The 16,261-nt window shown below is 41.5% G+C and overlaps 1 protein-coding gene across 5 annotated transcripts in view; it reads left to right on the top strand.

Annotated features, from left to right (window-relative positions):
* lrp2a (low density lipoprotein receptor-related protein 2a) overlaps positions 1 to 16,261 on the top strand; it is a 52,387-nt gene that overhangs the window by 9,689 nt on the left and 26,437 nt on the right. For 3 of the 5 annotated variants that reach the window (XM_063497922.1, XM_063497919.1, XM_063497923.2), the window contains 28 exons: positions 182 to 310; positions 634 to 803; positions 3,223 to 3,446; positions 3,872 to 4,078; positions 4,165 to 4,367; positions 4,509 to 4,649; positions 4,841 to 5,044; positions 5,647 to 5,839; positions 6,885 to 7,010; positions 7,129 to 7,259; positions 7,459 to 7,596; positions 7,703 to 7,984; positions 8,123 to 8,362; positions 9,797 to 9,916; positions 10,367 to 10,483; positions 10,555 to 10,935; positions 11,274 to 11,288; positions 11,584 to 11,832; positions 12,418 to 12,629; positions 12,715 to 12,899; positions 13,002 to 13,230; positions 13,364 to 13,541; positions 13,681 to 13,809; positions 14,558 to 14,724; positions 14,928 to 15,071; positions 15,166 to 15,275; positions 15,753 to 15,930; positions 16,032 to 16,245. In XM_063497922.1, coding sequence (XP_063353992.1) covers positions 182 to 310; positions 634 to 803; positions 3,223 to 3,446; positions 3,872 to 4,078; positions 4,165 to 4,367; positions 4,509 to 4,649; positions 4,841 to 5,044; positions 5,647 to 5,839; positions 6,885 to 7,010; positions 7,129 to 7,259; positions 7,459 to 7,596; positions 7,703 to 7,984; positions 8,123 to 8,362; positions 9,797 to 9,916; positions 10,367 to 10,483; positions 10,555 to 10,935; positions 11,274 to 11,288; positions 11,584 to 11,832; positions 12,418 to 12,629; positions 12,715 to 12,899; positions 13,002 to 13,230; positions 13,364 to 13,541; positions 13,681 to 13,809; positions 14,558 to 14,724; positions 14,928 to 15,071; positions 15,166 to 15,275; positions 15,753 to 15,930; positions 16,032 to 16,245 — 5,016 coding nt within the window. The remainder of the gene's footprint in view (positions 1 to 181; positions 311 to 633; positions 804 to 3,222; positions 3,447 to 3,871; positions 4,079 to 4,164; positions 4,368 to 4,508; positions 4,650 to 4,840; positions 5,045 to 5,646; positions 5,840 to 6,884; positions 7,011 to 7,128; positions 7,260 to 7,458; positions 7,597 to 7,702; positions 7,985 to 8,122; positions 8,363 to 9,796; positions 9,917 to 10,366; positions 10,484 to 10,554; positions 10,936 to 11,273; positions 11,289 to 11,583; positions 11,833 to 12,417; positions 12,630 to 12,714; positions 12,900 to 13,001; positions 13,231 to 13,363; positions 13,542 to 13,680; positions 13,810 to 14,557; positions 14,725 to 14,927; positions 15,072 to 15,165; positions 15,276 to 15,752; positions 15,931 to 16,031; positions 16,246 to 16,261) is intronic. The other 2 variants (XM_063497921.1, XM_063497918.1) reach the window with 1 other exon arrangement.

Raw genomic sequence — 16,261 nt, 5'->3', positions numbered from 1 at the left:
AAATTATTAAAAACCTAAAATTACCACAAAATACATGTCCATGATGAGTGTATGTAAGCTTCTGATCGCAACTGCAAGTGCAACAGACCAGGCTGAGATTCGGCTCTCAGGTGTGTTTGTGTATTCAAATAAAACAACAAGAGTTTAGTCATCACTTGCTGATGCTGATTTCTGTTTAAAGATTTTGACGACTGTTCTATGTGGGGCGTGTGCGACCAGCTGTGTGAGGACCGGATCGGCTCCCATCGTTGCAGCTGTCGAGAGGGCTACATCCTGGAGCAGCACAGATACTGCAGAGCTGATTCTTCTAGTAAGTGTCACTTTCTCTCTGTTTAAACAGTTTAACATACATAACAAATGTTCACATTTTGAAGGTTCGAATGATCTAGCCAAATGAGGTCTATTAGCATAGACACCTCTCCTTTTTGGCAGCTACTGCACACATTGTGCGAGTTTCTTTGTGGTGCATTGTTGCGTAGTAAATGTTGTTTTAGTTTGTCTCTAGCCTTTGTGTAACATAGAAAGAGTGTTGTCCGAGAGGCTGACCTCTGTGCCTTTGGCTTTAGTGAGAAATCTGTGTAAAAACTTTGGCTGCGTTCTTTTCTAAGGTTTTGTATTTTGTTTCCCTTGCAGCTGGAGTCCCTTCCTTGATATTTTCTAATGGCAGAGACCTGCTGATAGGTGACATCCATGGCAACAATCTGCGCACTTTAGTTAATTCACAGAACAGAGGGATTGCAGTGGGAGTCGATTTTCACTACAATCTTAATATGATCTTCTGGACGGATACCATCCAGAATAAGGTGTTTTATAAAGAACTGTCACATTCATTGTTTTGTTTGAGCTTTTACTTCTGTGTTAGTCATTTATGTTTTAGAATGTAAGACCAATTTCTTGTTTGTGCAAATGCTCGAGTTAGACTCGCGCTGGCCAGGACCAAATTCTTTCAGTCATCCTATAAGATATCAGCAATGTTGATACTATAATAATGGGATAGCTGTTGGCCCCATTGTGGCTGGGTCATAATGAAGGGGAAGTAGATATGGAGTGGAATCCAAATGGCCTAATCTTGAAACCTGTCTGATAGGCTGGTATGATGTTCACATACCACAGTGCAATTTTTGTAATTCAATCCTGTAGGATCTAATCACGCAGTATTTGTTTTCAGTGACACTGTCCATTAATGTGGATTCTTTGGCCGGGTAAAATGTCTTTGTTCAGATTATGTCTTGGCTTCTCTCTGCTTTAAACTGTAGCCAATTAGCTGAAAGGGTGACACTGTGCTTGAGGAAGTACTTTTACTAAAGTAAAAGTAGCAATACAAAACAAAGTGAAAGCGTTAGATTTCAAACCATACTTAAGTAAACTAAAAAGAAATAAAGTGTATAAAGTATTCATTACATACCAAAATAGGCTTTGTCAGTATGCAACCTTTTACATTATACCACTGGGTTTTATTACTGGTATGACCAGCATTTGGACATTGCAGCTAGTTTTTCCTCCACAGTGTTACCCAGAAAGGATTTAGTCACAGCATGAGAGGAGTTACCCACATTGTGGCAGACAGGGTTTCATTTCCTCAAACCTAATAGAGATTTTTGCTGATCAAATGCTCAGAAATAACTGTATAGATTTCTGTTGATAAGGTAGCATTTTTTCTTTACTGTGTTTCCATTGCGGGAAAAACCCAGGTACCTTAGTAAAAACCGTGGTTTACTCATTAAATATGGTGTCAGATTGCTTAAGTAGCTTAATTATACAGTCATTATGTCACGATAGGTTTTAATGTTGTTGTAAAGTAACCACTACCTACAGGTGTTAGATGAATTTAGGGGATTTATAACTTCAAATTCATTCATTTGAAATTCTAATTTTATTTAAGTACAGTTTTTTAAATATTTATTTTCTCTGTTACTTCTCACCTCTAAAGCTAGAACAATTATTTGTTTGAAAAAGTTGAGTTTCACAGGGCTCTATGCCATGATTAAATAGCTTGTAGACCCTCCTGTTGTAGCAATAACATGACGTGCTGTGTTTTCTTTTTGCTAAGTACAGTGCTGTATATTATGGCCAAAATCTCCACTTTGGTCTCCAGATGCAGCTTTGCGAACATAAGTGATGCTACTGTGTTTCAAGGGAAGAGGTTTTTTCCAGGCAACCCTTCCAAATGAGCCATACTTGTTCAGTGTTTTTCTGTTTATGCTGTCATAAACTTTAAATTTAACATGCTAACTGAGGCCTGTAGAGTCTGAGATTTAGCTCTTGAGTATTGTTCTGTTTGACCTTGGGGTAAATTTGCTGGCATTCGCTCTCATGAAGATTGTGGTATTGTGTTAACACACACCTGAATGCTGCAGACCAGCAAACTGAAAAAGCTTCTGCTGTTATAGAAGCGCTCACACGTGCTGATGATCAGATAATCATTAGATTAGCAGCACCTGGCTGTTGCTTACCCTCTTGATTCCTATGTAAGCAGCAAAAGTGTACTTAGTTTTTCACAGTATTGCACAGAGTCCTGTGAAAACTTTCTCACATGACTGTACCGCTGACTGGGCATCTGTGAATATTAGCCACCTCCATGGCAGCATGTCCGATTAAAAGTAGGGAGAGCACAAACAGGGCATGTGAATGCAACCGGAAAGGTTAAACTACCAGGCTATTTCCACATCTTCAGTTTCTCTTTAAACAGGTCAGTTGAAATCCTGCTTTTAAGACGTGTGGATCTTGTTTCAAATGAAGCAGAGCTGCTAAAAGCAGTGCCCGTCTAACCACCTGCACACTGCCAAGTTTTCCAAAAATCTGTTGAATTAATAGTAATGGGAGACAGAAACTTGTCAGAAATTTCAAAAGCCAGAAAACTTAAATAAGCAAACATACACTATCTGATGCTTCCTTGACTCTTGAATGTTCTAGATTGCACTTAAATACTTACTTGTGAAAGCTTTAAGCTATAACTGTATGCCAGTATGCAATCCACATTCATACTGGCTTTAATTTCAGTGGTGACAGACAAAATCTTGGGCCCATGGTCTTAAAAATACATACATAAATAAAAAATAAAGCTAATATTAGGGTTTATTTTAATGAGACTGGACAAGCATTATATTTAGATTCACCAGAAAACAGATGAATGAAGCCTATAAAATGTTCCTATATTTCTTTCCTAAAGCATGACCACCTAAAGACTAATATTCTGAAAACAATGGCATCTTTTGTGTACAGGTGTTTTCCGTGGATATGGCCGGTTCCAACATGCAGGTGGTTTTAAATGTATCAGTTGACTACCCTGAGAATTTGGCAGTGGATTGGGTGAACAATAAACTGTATGTAGTGGAGGCCAGCGTCAACAGGATTGACATGGTGGACTTTGATGGAAGTAACCGGGTCACACTCATCACTGAAAACCTCGGAAACCCTAGAGGACTGGCGGTGGACCCCACTGTCGGGTAAGCACATCTCCCAGTTTCCATTCATCTGTGCTTCAATTCCCAATCCCCACATTCAGTATCTGTCGTGCTCCATTGGCATGGAATAATGGGGTGGAGGGGGGGAGGCAGGTGAGATTAGCAGATTGCCCTGGGTGGATTAGTGAGGAGCAATATAAGTGATGACCCTTATTGTAATCCAATAGTATAGTTCATGGGGGAAGGAGAGCCAGGTGGCTACAGAGAAATTGCTTATCCTAAATTAATGTACAGCCACCCACGTTGGAGACATATAGCTATTCTGTAGATGCTGGGTTTAATTAAAAGAGGAAAATCCTTTAACGATTTTGTAGAAGTTTCTGTTAGACAATACATGTGCTGTACTTTTTGTATGTAGAAGCTGTGATCTAATAATCCCACTTCAATATATTCCCCTCCTTTCATAGGTATATGTTCTTCTCAGATTGGGAGTCACTGAATGGACAACCGGGCCTGGAACGGGCCTTCATGGATGGAACCAACCGCTATGGTATCATTAGCAGTAAATTGGGCTGGCCAGCTGGTATCACACTAGACATAGAAGCTAAGCGTGTCTACTGGGTTGATAGCCGCTATGACTACATTGAAACTGCAACCTATGACGGCTTGCATAGGTAAATACTTAATCAAATGCAACAAGTAGTAAGATTTTTCATTTATATATTCTAATAAATATACATCCCTAATGTTTTTCTGATAGAAAAACAGTGGTTCACGGAGGTACTGTGATCCCTCATCCATTTGGCATCAGTCTGTTTGAGCACAATGTCTATTTCACGGACTGGACCAAGATGGCTGTGATGAAAGCCAACAAGTTTACAGATAGCAGCTCTGAAGTGGTTTACAGAACATCTCAGACCCCACATGGAGTAGCAGTGATACATCAGCTGAAGCAGCCACAAGGTAAGACCATCAGAGAAACAAATCTTCATTATGATGGTCCTGATGCATCATACTTCTCACGGTTCCTACTAATGTAAAGTATAAGTCTACCCAGATTATATAAGTTTCCCAGTAACCTGGGTTGCTTTCTTTTGTGGCCAGTGCCAAACCCTTGCAGTGTAGACAGAGGTGGATGTGAGCAGATTTGTGTCCTGAGTCATAGGAGTGACAATGGAGGGCTGGGTTACCGCTGCAAATGTCGCATGGGCTACGACCTGCATGCTGATGGCAAGCGATGTTTAGGTAAGAGATTATTTCTGTGTTTAATTGTTGCAAGTTTTTTTTTTTTGCAGACTTCAGTATGTTTCTTGGTTTAAAATGCCAAAAATAGTGTGTATACAGAAATCAACATGAGTTTTATACTGTTTCATACTCAGCTCTGTGTCATTAATGCCGGTTTTCTTTAATCTTGTCTGCTGATGTCAAACCCACAGCCGTGAGACAGTTCCTGCTGTTCTCCAGCCAGCTGGCTATAAGAGGGATCCCTTTCAACCTCTCTACTCAAGAGGACATCATTCTCCCTGTTACTGGATCCCCCTCCTACTTCGTTGGAGTGGATTTTAGTGCTGAGGATGATGCCATCTTCTTCTCAGACACAGCCAAAGATATTATCTATAAACAGAAGGTGGATGGGACAGGTGAGCATCTTGTCTAGCTGGATTTAAACTAAAGATATGGCATAGAAAATGAAAAACATAATAGCCTTATTATGTTTGCACTGCCTTCCTAGCGTGGAGCTCTACCACATGATTTTCCAGGCCTACCCTGGGAGTTAAGGGGGTGCTCAAGAGGGCCAACTGCTGCTATGGGGGAGGGAACCGACAGAGCACAGATCGTGTAAAATAGATCATATTTCATACAACTAATATCAGCCTAAAGACCTGAAAATATAAATAATAAGGACCAAGCCTTTTTGTTATGAAGTCACTAAACTATTATCTAAGCTGTGAAAGTGGCTACTGTCATACTCACACACACACACACACACACACACACACACACACACACACACACACACACACACACACACACACACACACACACACACACACACACACACACAGGAAGAAAGAAAGAAAGAAACACCACTGCTCTGATCAGGGGTGTTGTTTTTGGAGTTGCTCTAGTTTTTTCTGTCCGGTCCGGAAGAGGAAAATGGAAGCTGACAGCCTATTTATTTAAATGTGTTCCTCTTTCATCTCTGTGTTAAACGGTGCTCTGACTGCTTTGATCTGCACAGGCAGGGAGGTACTGGCAGCCAACAGAGTAGACGGAGTGGAGGACCTGGCTTACGACTGGATTTCAAAGAACCTCTACTGGACTGACCCCCGATATAGAAGCATATCCGTCATGAAGCTAGCTGATAAGTCCAGGAGGGCCATCATTCGTAACCTCAATAACCCCAGAGCTATTGTGGTGCATCCTCTTATTGGGTAAATCACTTTAACATCAAAGAATTGTTAGTATTTTTCTGTCTGTTTTTCCTTAAAGCAAATTTATGCTCACATTACATGCACCAGGTAAATTGTGAAGACTTTGAATATCTCATCATTTATAGTGCATAATAGCATCAAAAGATTCTGAGAATGTGAAGAAATTTATGTGCACAAGGCCAAAAATAGCTAATAACCCTGATAACTTTGGACTCTCAAGTGGCACTGTGCTAAAAACAGGCATGATTCTATCATGGAAATCATTGCATGGGCTCTGAAAAACTTCCATAAATCACTGTCTGTGAACACAGTTCACTGTACCAGCCACAGATGCAGGTTACAAATCTATGATGCAAAGAAGAAGCCGTATGTGAACATGATTGGGAAATGCCTCCATCTTCTATTTGCCAGGGCTTTACAGTGGACTGAAGGAAAATGTAAAACTACAAGTTTGTCCATCTAACCTTATGCTCTAATGTTCTTGTACTAATATATTGCCTTTTTCTATACTAGTAACTGTAAAAACTGCATTCAGCTGCTGTTCACATAGATTCGCACCATTTCTGTAGAGTTCACATTTGCTGTGTCTCTTCATGTCATATTGTTCCTCGTGTGAAATTAAAGATTAAATTAAAAAAAACTCTCACCTTTAAGTCTGCAGGACATGGTCTCATACAGGTACGAGGCATAAAAATGCCATGCAGTCCCACGCAAAGTGCGGTCCCTGGTCACCCATTCATAAAGTATCCACAAATTAAACTCTGCCTTGATAAAAAAGAATGATTATTTAGGACAAGCTGTTATTTCCTTTGGCCTCAAAGTCATAAGGCCCCTGTGCCAAATAGCTGAGATTAGCTGATTATGTGAAGGGCAGTATCGTAATGAAGACTAAGAAGTTGGCTTAAACAAACAAACAAATAAACAAAAATGCTCTGCGTTGACGATAGTTCAGATAAACATGTCATGCAGTTTGATATTTAATGGTTTTGCTTAAATGGGAAAGTTTCTGAATTAAATATGTCATGCTATTCATTTTCTTCATCAGGTATATTTTTTGGACTGACTGGTACCGGCCAGCGAAGATTATGAGAGCTTGGGGTGATGGGTCACATGCGCTGTCAATTGTAAACACTACTCTTGGTTGGCCAAATGGCCTAGCTATCGACTGGAGGTGAACAATATACCATTACTCTTTTTTACCCATAAACTGTTGCTCCTATAAACCACTCTTAGCTTCAATGTGGCTGTTGATTGTAAATTTATATTTCTTTGCTTTGTTGTCCTCACAGTTCTATGCGTCTGTATTGGGTGGATGCCTTCTTTGACAAAATAGAGCACAGCAACTTTGATGGACGGAACAGACTTTCTTTGGACCGCATATCCCAGATCTCCCATCCATTTGGTCTCACCATTTTTGAAGGTTAGGCATCAGCTTTAATTTACCCTGTTATCTAGTACAATATCATACATTTGATCTAAATGATGAGTGAGTTTTGATTACTAAAAACTGTCTTGTCTTGCTTTGGTGATGATCATGTTAAATGGACAATTGTTGTTAGCAGACGTTGGTGAAAGATGAAGTAACTGTGGCTGTGCTCCATTTCTCCTGTCCCTTAAAGGCTATGCATATTTCACTGACTGGCGCATGGGAAGCATTGTACGTGTGCGCAAGACCGACGGTGGGGAGATGGTCATTATCAGAAGAGGCATTAGCGGCATCATGCATGTCAAATCTTTCAACTCCAACTCTCAGATTGGTGAGTACCTTTATTCACTGTTCTTCTCACTCCGCTTGCCATTCGTAGCCTCAGCCTGCAGTTGTCAGTCATATTCCTGTTAATTAGCCTCCACTCCTCTTCTCAGGTTCCAACCTCTGCAACAGGCCGTCAAATCCTAATGGAGACTGCAGCCACTTCTGCTTCCCAGCCCCAGACTCGCAGAGGGTGTGTGGCTGCCCATATGGCATGAAGCTGTCGCCAGACCAACGGGCTTGTGTGGAGGACCTTTCCAATGAGCCCCCCACACTGCAGTGCGGGGCCAACTCTTTCTCCTGTGGCAACGGCAAATGCATCCCAAACAGCTACAGATGCGATGGTGTTGATGATTGCCATGACAACACTGATGAAGTCAACTGTGGCATTAATAGTAATGCATTTTTTTCTTTAATTTAGTTGATTATATAATCCCACATAAACCCTACAAAAAATCTTGCCTTTGGGTTTTTACTCAGCTTATGTTAATATGGTTTAAATTAAAGATGATACCTTTTACTTTTTGTTTTAGACACCACTTGTTCCCCCTCTGCGTTCACCTGTGCCAATCAGCGCTGTGTGCCTGCAGGATGGCGCTGTGATGGGCAAAATGACTGTTTTGATAACAGCGATGAAATCAACTGCCCAACACACGTGCCTGGAACGTGCCCTGCCAATCAGTTTACCTGCGCAAACCACCGCTGCATCCCACACACCTGGCGTTGTGACACTGATAATGACTGTGTCGACGGTTCGGATGAAGTTGATTGCCGTAAGTGCTGTTAAAGAAGCTAACACTTTAACATAAATAGGATTTGCTTAGAGATTTACACACAATACACACAGGAAAGTAACTCATATGAATTCTGTATGAGTTTATCAGTTTCTCATATAATTGTGGAGGAATTTTGCCCACTCTTCTTTACATCGTTGCTTTATTTCACTGGGGGTTGCAGGCATTTGTTTATGCACAGCTTTCTTAAGGTTCAATCACAACATTTCAGTCAGGTAGAAGCTTGGACTGTGACTGGGCCATTGCAACAGCTTGTTGTAAATCTGCTGCTTCATTGATTTGTAGCATGACTCGATTTTAGCTAAGCTTTTGCTGTCAGACAGCTGTCACATTTGACTCTAGAATACTTTGATTTTCAGAGGTGTTGTAGTCAAGTCAATGGCCGAAAGATGCTGAGAGCTGTGGCTGTAAAACAAGCCCAATTCATCACCCTTCCTCCACCATGCTTAATAGCTGGAGATGTCTGTACTGGTATGTGTGTTTGGTTTGCCAAACACACATACCAGTACATTGTGGCCAAACATCTACACTGTGACAAATCATCTATCTGACAAATGTTCCAAAAATCTTTGGTGTGTTTCCAAAAATCTTTGGTGTGTTTAAATGCAATTTTGCAAACCTAAAACATGCCGCCACATTCATTTTTTAAAAGGAGAGGCTTTCTCCTGGGAACCCATGCAAGCCACACTTGTGCAGTCTTTTTCTAACTATACTCTCAAGAAATATAACATTTAAAATGCTAAGTGAGGCCTGTAGAGTCTGAGATGTAATTATTGTTTTTTGGGGAGGGCGTTTGTATTTCTCTAAGTTTTGTGTGATCTCACCTTGGGGTGAATTTGATGAGATTTCCACTCCTGGGCAGATTGCAGCATTGTGTTAACAGATGAGCAGATGCAGCTGCAGATGAGCAATCTGGCAAAACCTCTGATACTCACTGATAATCAGTTAATTAAGTGCATTAGATTAGCAGCACCTGCTTGCTATTTGCTCTTAATATATATAGAACCAGTGAGGTTGTATTAGTTTTTCACAGGATTGCAGAGTCCTCTGAAAAAACTTTCTTTACATATATATGTGTGTGTGAGTGTGTTAAAGCTAGTCAGTAGGCTAGTGAAGATTAGTATTTTATAAATATTATTTTAATGATTTAACTCCTCAGGCAACATGCACATCAACTCCCTACCAGTCCCAAGTTCCCTAATAAGAACCTGTTTATTTCTTTGGAGAACACTGACTCTTTTGTGGACTCGCTGCACGTTGCCACTGATTAGATTTTGAAGAAGCATGGTTGTTTTTCCTCTTAAAAATAACATAGTTTTAAGCTAAGACTTGTACACTATTATATGCATTGGCCAGTAATGTAGGAGATTAACTCACAGGCTCATGTTTTTTTCTAACATTTTGCATTGACAGATCTGGGAAACACGTGCCATCCGGGACAGTTTCAGTGTCCAGACCACCGCTGTATAGATCCTAACTATGTCTGTGATGGAGACAGGGACTGTGTGGATGGGGCGGATGAGCAGGGATGCAGTAAGTAGCGTTCTAGATTATACACAGAGTTGCTAGCCCCATAAACTTTGCTGGTTTAGTGTGGTGCTTACTTGCAGTATGCCAAGCATTGTGTTTAGAGCACATGTGCGTGTTTGATAAAATCAGTTTAATTTCATTTTGCCTGCAGTTATAAAACTAATAATATTAGTTGCTCACTAGATCACTTTGACTTTTGAAGATCTAATTGTAGACTTGCTGCAGCCTGGTCTCTTACTTTGAGAAGTTGTTATGAACTGGTGTCTTATTCATACAGCCCATTTCCCTATAAGGAATTAATTAATTTGTTCGGTCATTCATGCATTACAGTATCCTCTTTAATATTCAACAAACATTTCCCAAGCTTCTTAATTTATTGATCTATATGCATAATAGCTAAGCTCAGAAATATAAAATATCAGCATTAATGTATGTGGCTGGTTTTTTTTTCAGTATACAACTGCACTATGAATGAGTTTAAGTGCTCCAGGGGTCACCAGTGTATCAACTCCTACTACCGATGTGATGGAGTCTTTGACTGCAGCGATCGCTCAGATGAGCAGAACTGTCGTAAGTATTTAAATGCTTCCAGTGGTCAGACATAATTATTTAGGTTGCTAATCTATTTTCATTTTTTTCAGCTACCAGGCCCCCAGGGATGTGCCACCATGAGAGTGAGTTTCAGTGTCAATCAGACGGAAGCTGCATCCCATCTTCATGGGAGTGTGACGGTCATCCAGACTGCGAGGATGGCAGTGATGAGCACCACGCCTGCCCACCTCGCACCTGCCCTTCCTCACTGTTCCGTTGCGATAACGGAAACTGCGTGCTTCGCAGTTGGATTTGCGATGGGGACAACGACTGCAGGGACATGAGTGATGAAAGAGACTGTCCCACACCACCTTTCCGGTGTCCAAGCTGGCAGTGGCAGTGTCCCGGCCACAGTGTGTGCATAAACCTCACCACAGTGTGTGACAACACTCCTGACTGCCCCAACGGTGCTGACGAGTCTCCCCTTTGCAGTAAGTCCGTTCTCTGCTTTCTTCAGCTTAGACCGTAATCTTTGTCTATCAGCACTTAATTGTTTTATTTTTGAGTCTGGCCTCACCAAATTCAATTACATTTTCACATCACATGGCGAAACAGGATCAATCTCTCAGCTGATTTAGTTTAATTTGACAATTTTCTGGTTCTTGTTTTCTATAAGCAGGAGGGCCTTAAATTCACAGAAATTCTGTGTTGAATGCTATCGGTTTGTCTTTGTATTCTCATTTTAAAATCAAGCATGTATGTGATTTGTCCTGTATTAACTTGAAAATGATCTGTGATTTTCCCTTCTTGCCCTTCTCACAACTTTCAGATGAACCTTTGCCAGGTAGGAACAAGCAAACTCTCAATCACTGCTAGAAATTCTGCAGTTGTAGTTTTGATTCATGTTTCAACAGATGCAAAATTTCTATTGATTGTTTTAATAGTTATATAGATGTTTATTCATGATGTACCACAAATAGGCATAAAAATAGTTGTGGCTCAGAATAATATTTCTGAGGATACCTAATTAATATAGTGACTGCTTTTTTATTTATTATTATTAGATTGCTGCATATTTATTAATGGCATAATTTACTTTTTTTCAGTACTGAATTGTCTTTTCCCTGCTTTTAACTCAGATCAGGAGAGCTGCTCAGACAACAATGCTGGCTGCACCCATGGATGTATCCAAGGTCCATTTGGGGCCCAGTGCACATGCCCTGTGGGTTATCAGCTTAGCAATGACTCCAAAACTTGTGAGGACATTGATGAGTGTAATCCCCCTGGACTGTGTAGCCAGCACTGCTTTAATGAGAGAGGATCTTTCCGCTGCCACTGCCAGGATGGTTACACTCTTGAAGCAGACCAGCGTACCTGCAAGGCCTCAGGTGAGGATGGATACAGCTCAAACCTTCTGTGCACTGAATACACCTCGTTTAAAAAATAACTATCCACAATCTCATAATGGATAAAAGTAGGAAAAAGGCGTATCATCAGCCTTGTAGTCATTTGCCTATACAGCACATACTTAGTTTTCTCCACTATGCTGCTTCTTGTAAGGAGGCACACTAAAAGGGGAGCTTAGACCCCAGACTGCAAGACTGACACTCTTTTTCTTCTGTCCTGTCTCTCTTTGCTGCTCTGATTTCATAGGATAAGGCAAATAACATGTATGTCACTCACTGCCCATCACCAGTGTAATTAGGACATAATCACAAACAAAGGGCTGTGTATAGGGAGCGTGCCTGACATGAGCTCCTCTTCCCAACAGATAACCCGCTGAAAGACTTTGCAATACAATAGGACATTATTTGGACAAAAGCTCCTTCCCAAAGGATTGTCATTTGAGTAGGGGCTATTTAACCGTCTTTTTGTACGGTTTTGGTCTGCACACAAAAGCTGATAAGTCCTCTTATTAGCACAAGAATGGAAATGGAAAAATAGATAACAGGGATTTTGATTCATGTTTATAGATTCTCGTCAGGCTTTCCTGTTGGTGGCAAGTCGGAATCAAATTGTGCAAGATGACATTACCACCCAACCCAATGTAGTCCGGTCACTTGTTCGAGATGGACGCAACATTGTGGCCCTAGATTTTGACTCGGTCACTGAGCGGGTCTACTGGTCTGATACGAGCCAGGACAGAATCTGGAGTGCTCACAAAAATGGCAGCGACAGAGTCGTGGTGAGTGTAGTTTGCAAACAGCTTTGAATGAAGTGAGATTTGACCATCAAGCATATTTAACTAAGAATGAGTCTCTAATGCACAGATATTCGACAGTGGAGTGACTGTGACAGAGAGCCTTGCTGTGGACTGGGTGGGGAGGAACTTGTACTGGACTGACTACGTCCTGGAGACAATTGAAGTGTCTAAACTGGACGGCACCCACCGAACTGTGTTAGTGAGTGAAAATGTCACCAACCCCCGAGGTCTAGTGCTGGACCCGAGAGACAGGTGAGAAGAATTTGGATCTGTGTGTTTTCATCTGTATTTTATGGTCACAGCTTCTCATCACCAAAGAAGTTGATATTAAGAGAGAGTTTCTTTTTTTTTTAGTGCTCACCTGATGTTCTGGACCGACTGGGGGAGGAACCCCCGCATCGAGAGGGCCAGCATGGATGGAAAGCAAAGAACTGTTATCATAAGCAGCAAACTGTACTGGCCTAATGGTCTAACCATAGACTACCCAAACAATTTCTTGTACTTTGCCGATGCCTACTTGGATTTCATTGACTACTGCGATTATAATGGCAACAACAGGAAGCAAGTCTTGGCCAGTGACCTGGTGAGTATATGACATAGCAGACTTTATGCTAGTGATACATCTATAATGATAACGTTTATGTTAATAATCAGTTTTCTTCTGAATAGCATGTGTGAGACACACTTTTTTTTCTTTTGCTACTCTCTATGAAAAGGTACTGCAACACCCCCACGCAATTACCATTTTTGAGGATTTTGTGTATTGGACCGACAGATACATCAACCGTGTGATGCGAGCTCATAAGTGGCATGGGGAGAACCAGACAGTGATGCTGTTCAACCTCCCTCAGCCCATGGGTCTGGTGGCAGTGCACCCAGCCAGGCAGCCAGCAGGTACGATGAATAGACTGAACCTGATCTAGTCTTTGCTTCATCTTTATCTGCTGATGCTGACCATTTTGTTGGCCACATGATGAAAGAACCTGACTTTTTGGATTCTGTCTGTGTGCATGTGTTGTTTGACAACTTGCAGGGGAAAATCACTGCTTGAGGAGCTCCTGCACTCATATCTGCCTCCTGTCTGCTGTGGGACCGAGGTATTACTCGTGTGCCTGCCCCTCAGGCTGGATGCTGGCAGCGGACCAAATCACCTGCACCAGAGGTATGCGCCCTGCCACATGGAGGAAAACACTCATCACTCAGTTTGATGAAAAAGGAAGTCAGATCAGATGTAGCAGATATGTTGAAATACTCAGGTCTTCATCAGCTGCAGTTATTGCTACAGCAGAAAGGATGGTGCTTTCATGCTTTATCTGCAGCTATCTCAATGCTAGTAAGAGAATAAATCTTTGAAAACACTAACCTGAACGATCCAGGTACTTGTCAACAGTCTCCCATTTAGATTCTCTTGTAAACTGCTGTTCCAGTTATAAATATTAAGAATCATATGCGTGTCTTTCAAGGTCTTAAAAAGACAAGGGACCTTTAATTCAGTGTTCAAGGAGTCTTAGTTAGGTCACCAGCTTAACTCATCTCAGGTTTCAACCCATTCAAACCAAACAGGACACAGTCTCCCCCTGAGGCCAGCGATTATCCAAGAATGAAAATGCCCTACAACCATTCATTGATTTTAATCTGTGATGACAAAGCAAATCAGATTGTGCAACCAGCTTTCACCAGTCAATCCTCTTTATAGATAAGGTTTTTAGGGATGTCTAGGGATGTGTAATTTGCACCAGATATCATGCACTGAAAGGATCCTGGGGGCAAATTTTTTGAGCTCTGTCTTGGAATTTGTTTAATAATTTTACAACTATTCTTCTTTTTTTTGCTTTGGGTTTGTTGTCATACTGTAGAAAAAACCATTTAATGTCTTTTTAATGTTTTTGCTTTTTTTGTTCCACCTTTAGTTGAGGATCCGTTCCTGGTGGTTGTGAGAGACAGCATCATCTATGGCATTTCCTTGAACCCAGATGACAAGAGTAATGATGCCATGGTTCCTGTCGCTGGGCTTCAAAATGGCTACGATGTCGATTTTGATGACAATGAACAGACCATCTACTGGGTGGAGCACCCAGTAAGTGACTCTGCAGAAATACTATACAGCCTCTTAGTTCTTTATGCCTTTTCCCAAAAGTAAATAAGGAACTCGAGTGTTGTGTAGAGACATCCTGTGCATGTCATAAGGGTTCATTGTAAAAAAAAAAAAGCCAATAAACATGCTAAGAAGACATAATACAGACTCATGCTGAGGTTAATATGTCTGTCTTTGTCCTTCAGGGTGAGATCCACAGGGTGAAGTCAGATGGCACTAACAGGACAGAGTTTGCCCCTGCAGCCATTCTTGGCTCCCCGGTTGGGCTGGCCTTGGACTGGATAACAGAGAATCTGTACTACACCAATCCAGCTACACAGTCTATTGAGGTGAAACGAATAATGCCATGTTCGGTAAAAACAAAACAAGTGTTGCAATACAGTTGTGCAGTACAATAATTGCACCTCTTTGTGTTTGGCAAAGGTCTTAAAGCTGAGAGGGGAGGTACAGTACCGGAAAACTCTAATCACAAATAACGGCTCTCCAACTGGCGCTGGTATTCCTGTTGGCATTGCCGTGGACCCAGCACGTGGGTAAGCCCTATTTAACACAGTCCTGGCACAGATCGCCCAACCACACAGCTACTGAGCTCTAACAGCCTCCTCATTGCCATCTGCTCGGCCTCTAGAGAGATCTCAACTTGTGTTACCGAATACTACACTGCACTCTAAAACCCCAGCAGTGTGCAGTCACGAAACAAGCACAAGATATTTCTAACATTTTTTACTCCCGCATGAAGACACTATGTGCTCATTAAGTTTCTGCTCTATGACTTCATCGTCATGAGTTCTCAAAAGGAAGATAGTTCATTCAGCTTAGAAAGTGTGTTATTGCTGTAGATGTTGATACTGTTGCGCCTCATATTTAAACAGTATACATTTAGCGATAACAGTGTGCTTCTCTGTTTTGCTTGAACTCTTAAAACTTTTAAAAAGTGATATTCATGTGTATTGCATCTGTGATTAAATTGCAAAGGCAGACACTGACTGACAGTCTGTCATGTTCTTAAGCAAACTGTACTGGACAGACCAGGGAACCGAGAGTGGCATCCCTGCCAAGGTGGCATCTGCAGACATGGATGGCTTGAACCCCGTCACCCTGTTCACCAACAATCTTGATCACATTGAGTTCATCACTGTGGACATCCGAGAGAACAAGTTATACTGGGCTGTAACAAGCACCGGCGTGGTGGGTTTTTACTTAGCTCTCTCTAAGGTGCTTTAATCCTGATAATTATTTAAAATTTATTTAAAGCACTAATTTTTTTTGGTTTCCCTAAAATGCCGCAGATTGAACGTGGTGATCCCGACGGAAGCAACCGCATCACCATAGTGACAGGCCTGTCGCACCCTTGGGGTGTGGCTGTCTATCAGAACTACCTCTATTACACTGACCGCAACTTTGAGGTGATAGAGCGTGTGGACAAGTCCACTGGAGCCAACAAGGTCGCGATGCGAGACAACGTGTCTGGACTCAGAGTTCTGAAAGTTCATTTTCGAGAGAGTGAGTAACTCACAGA

The sequence above is a fragment of the Pelmatolapia mariae genome, linkage group LG16_19, assembly GCF_036321145.2.
Source record: "Pelmatolapia mariae isolate MD_Pm_ZW linkage group LG16_19, Pm_UMD_F_2, whole genome shotgun sequence".
In the NCBI taxonomy this organism is placed as follows: domain Eukaryota; kingdom Metazoa; phylum Chordata; class Actinopteri; order Cichliformes; family Cichlidae; genus Pelmatolapia; species Pelmatolapia mariae.
This window is presented reverse-complemented; position numbering and strand designations above follow the sequence as displayed.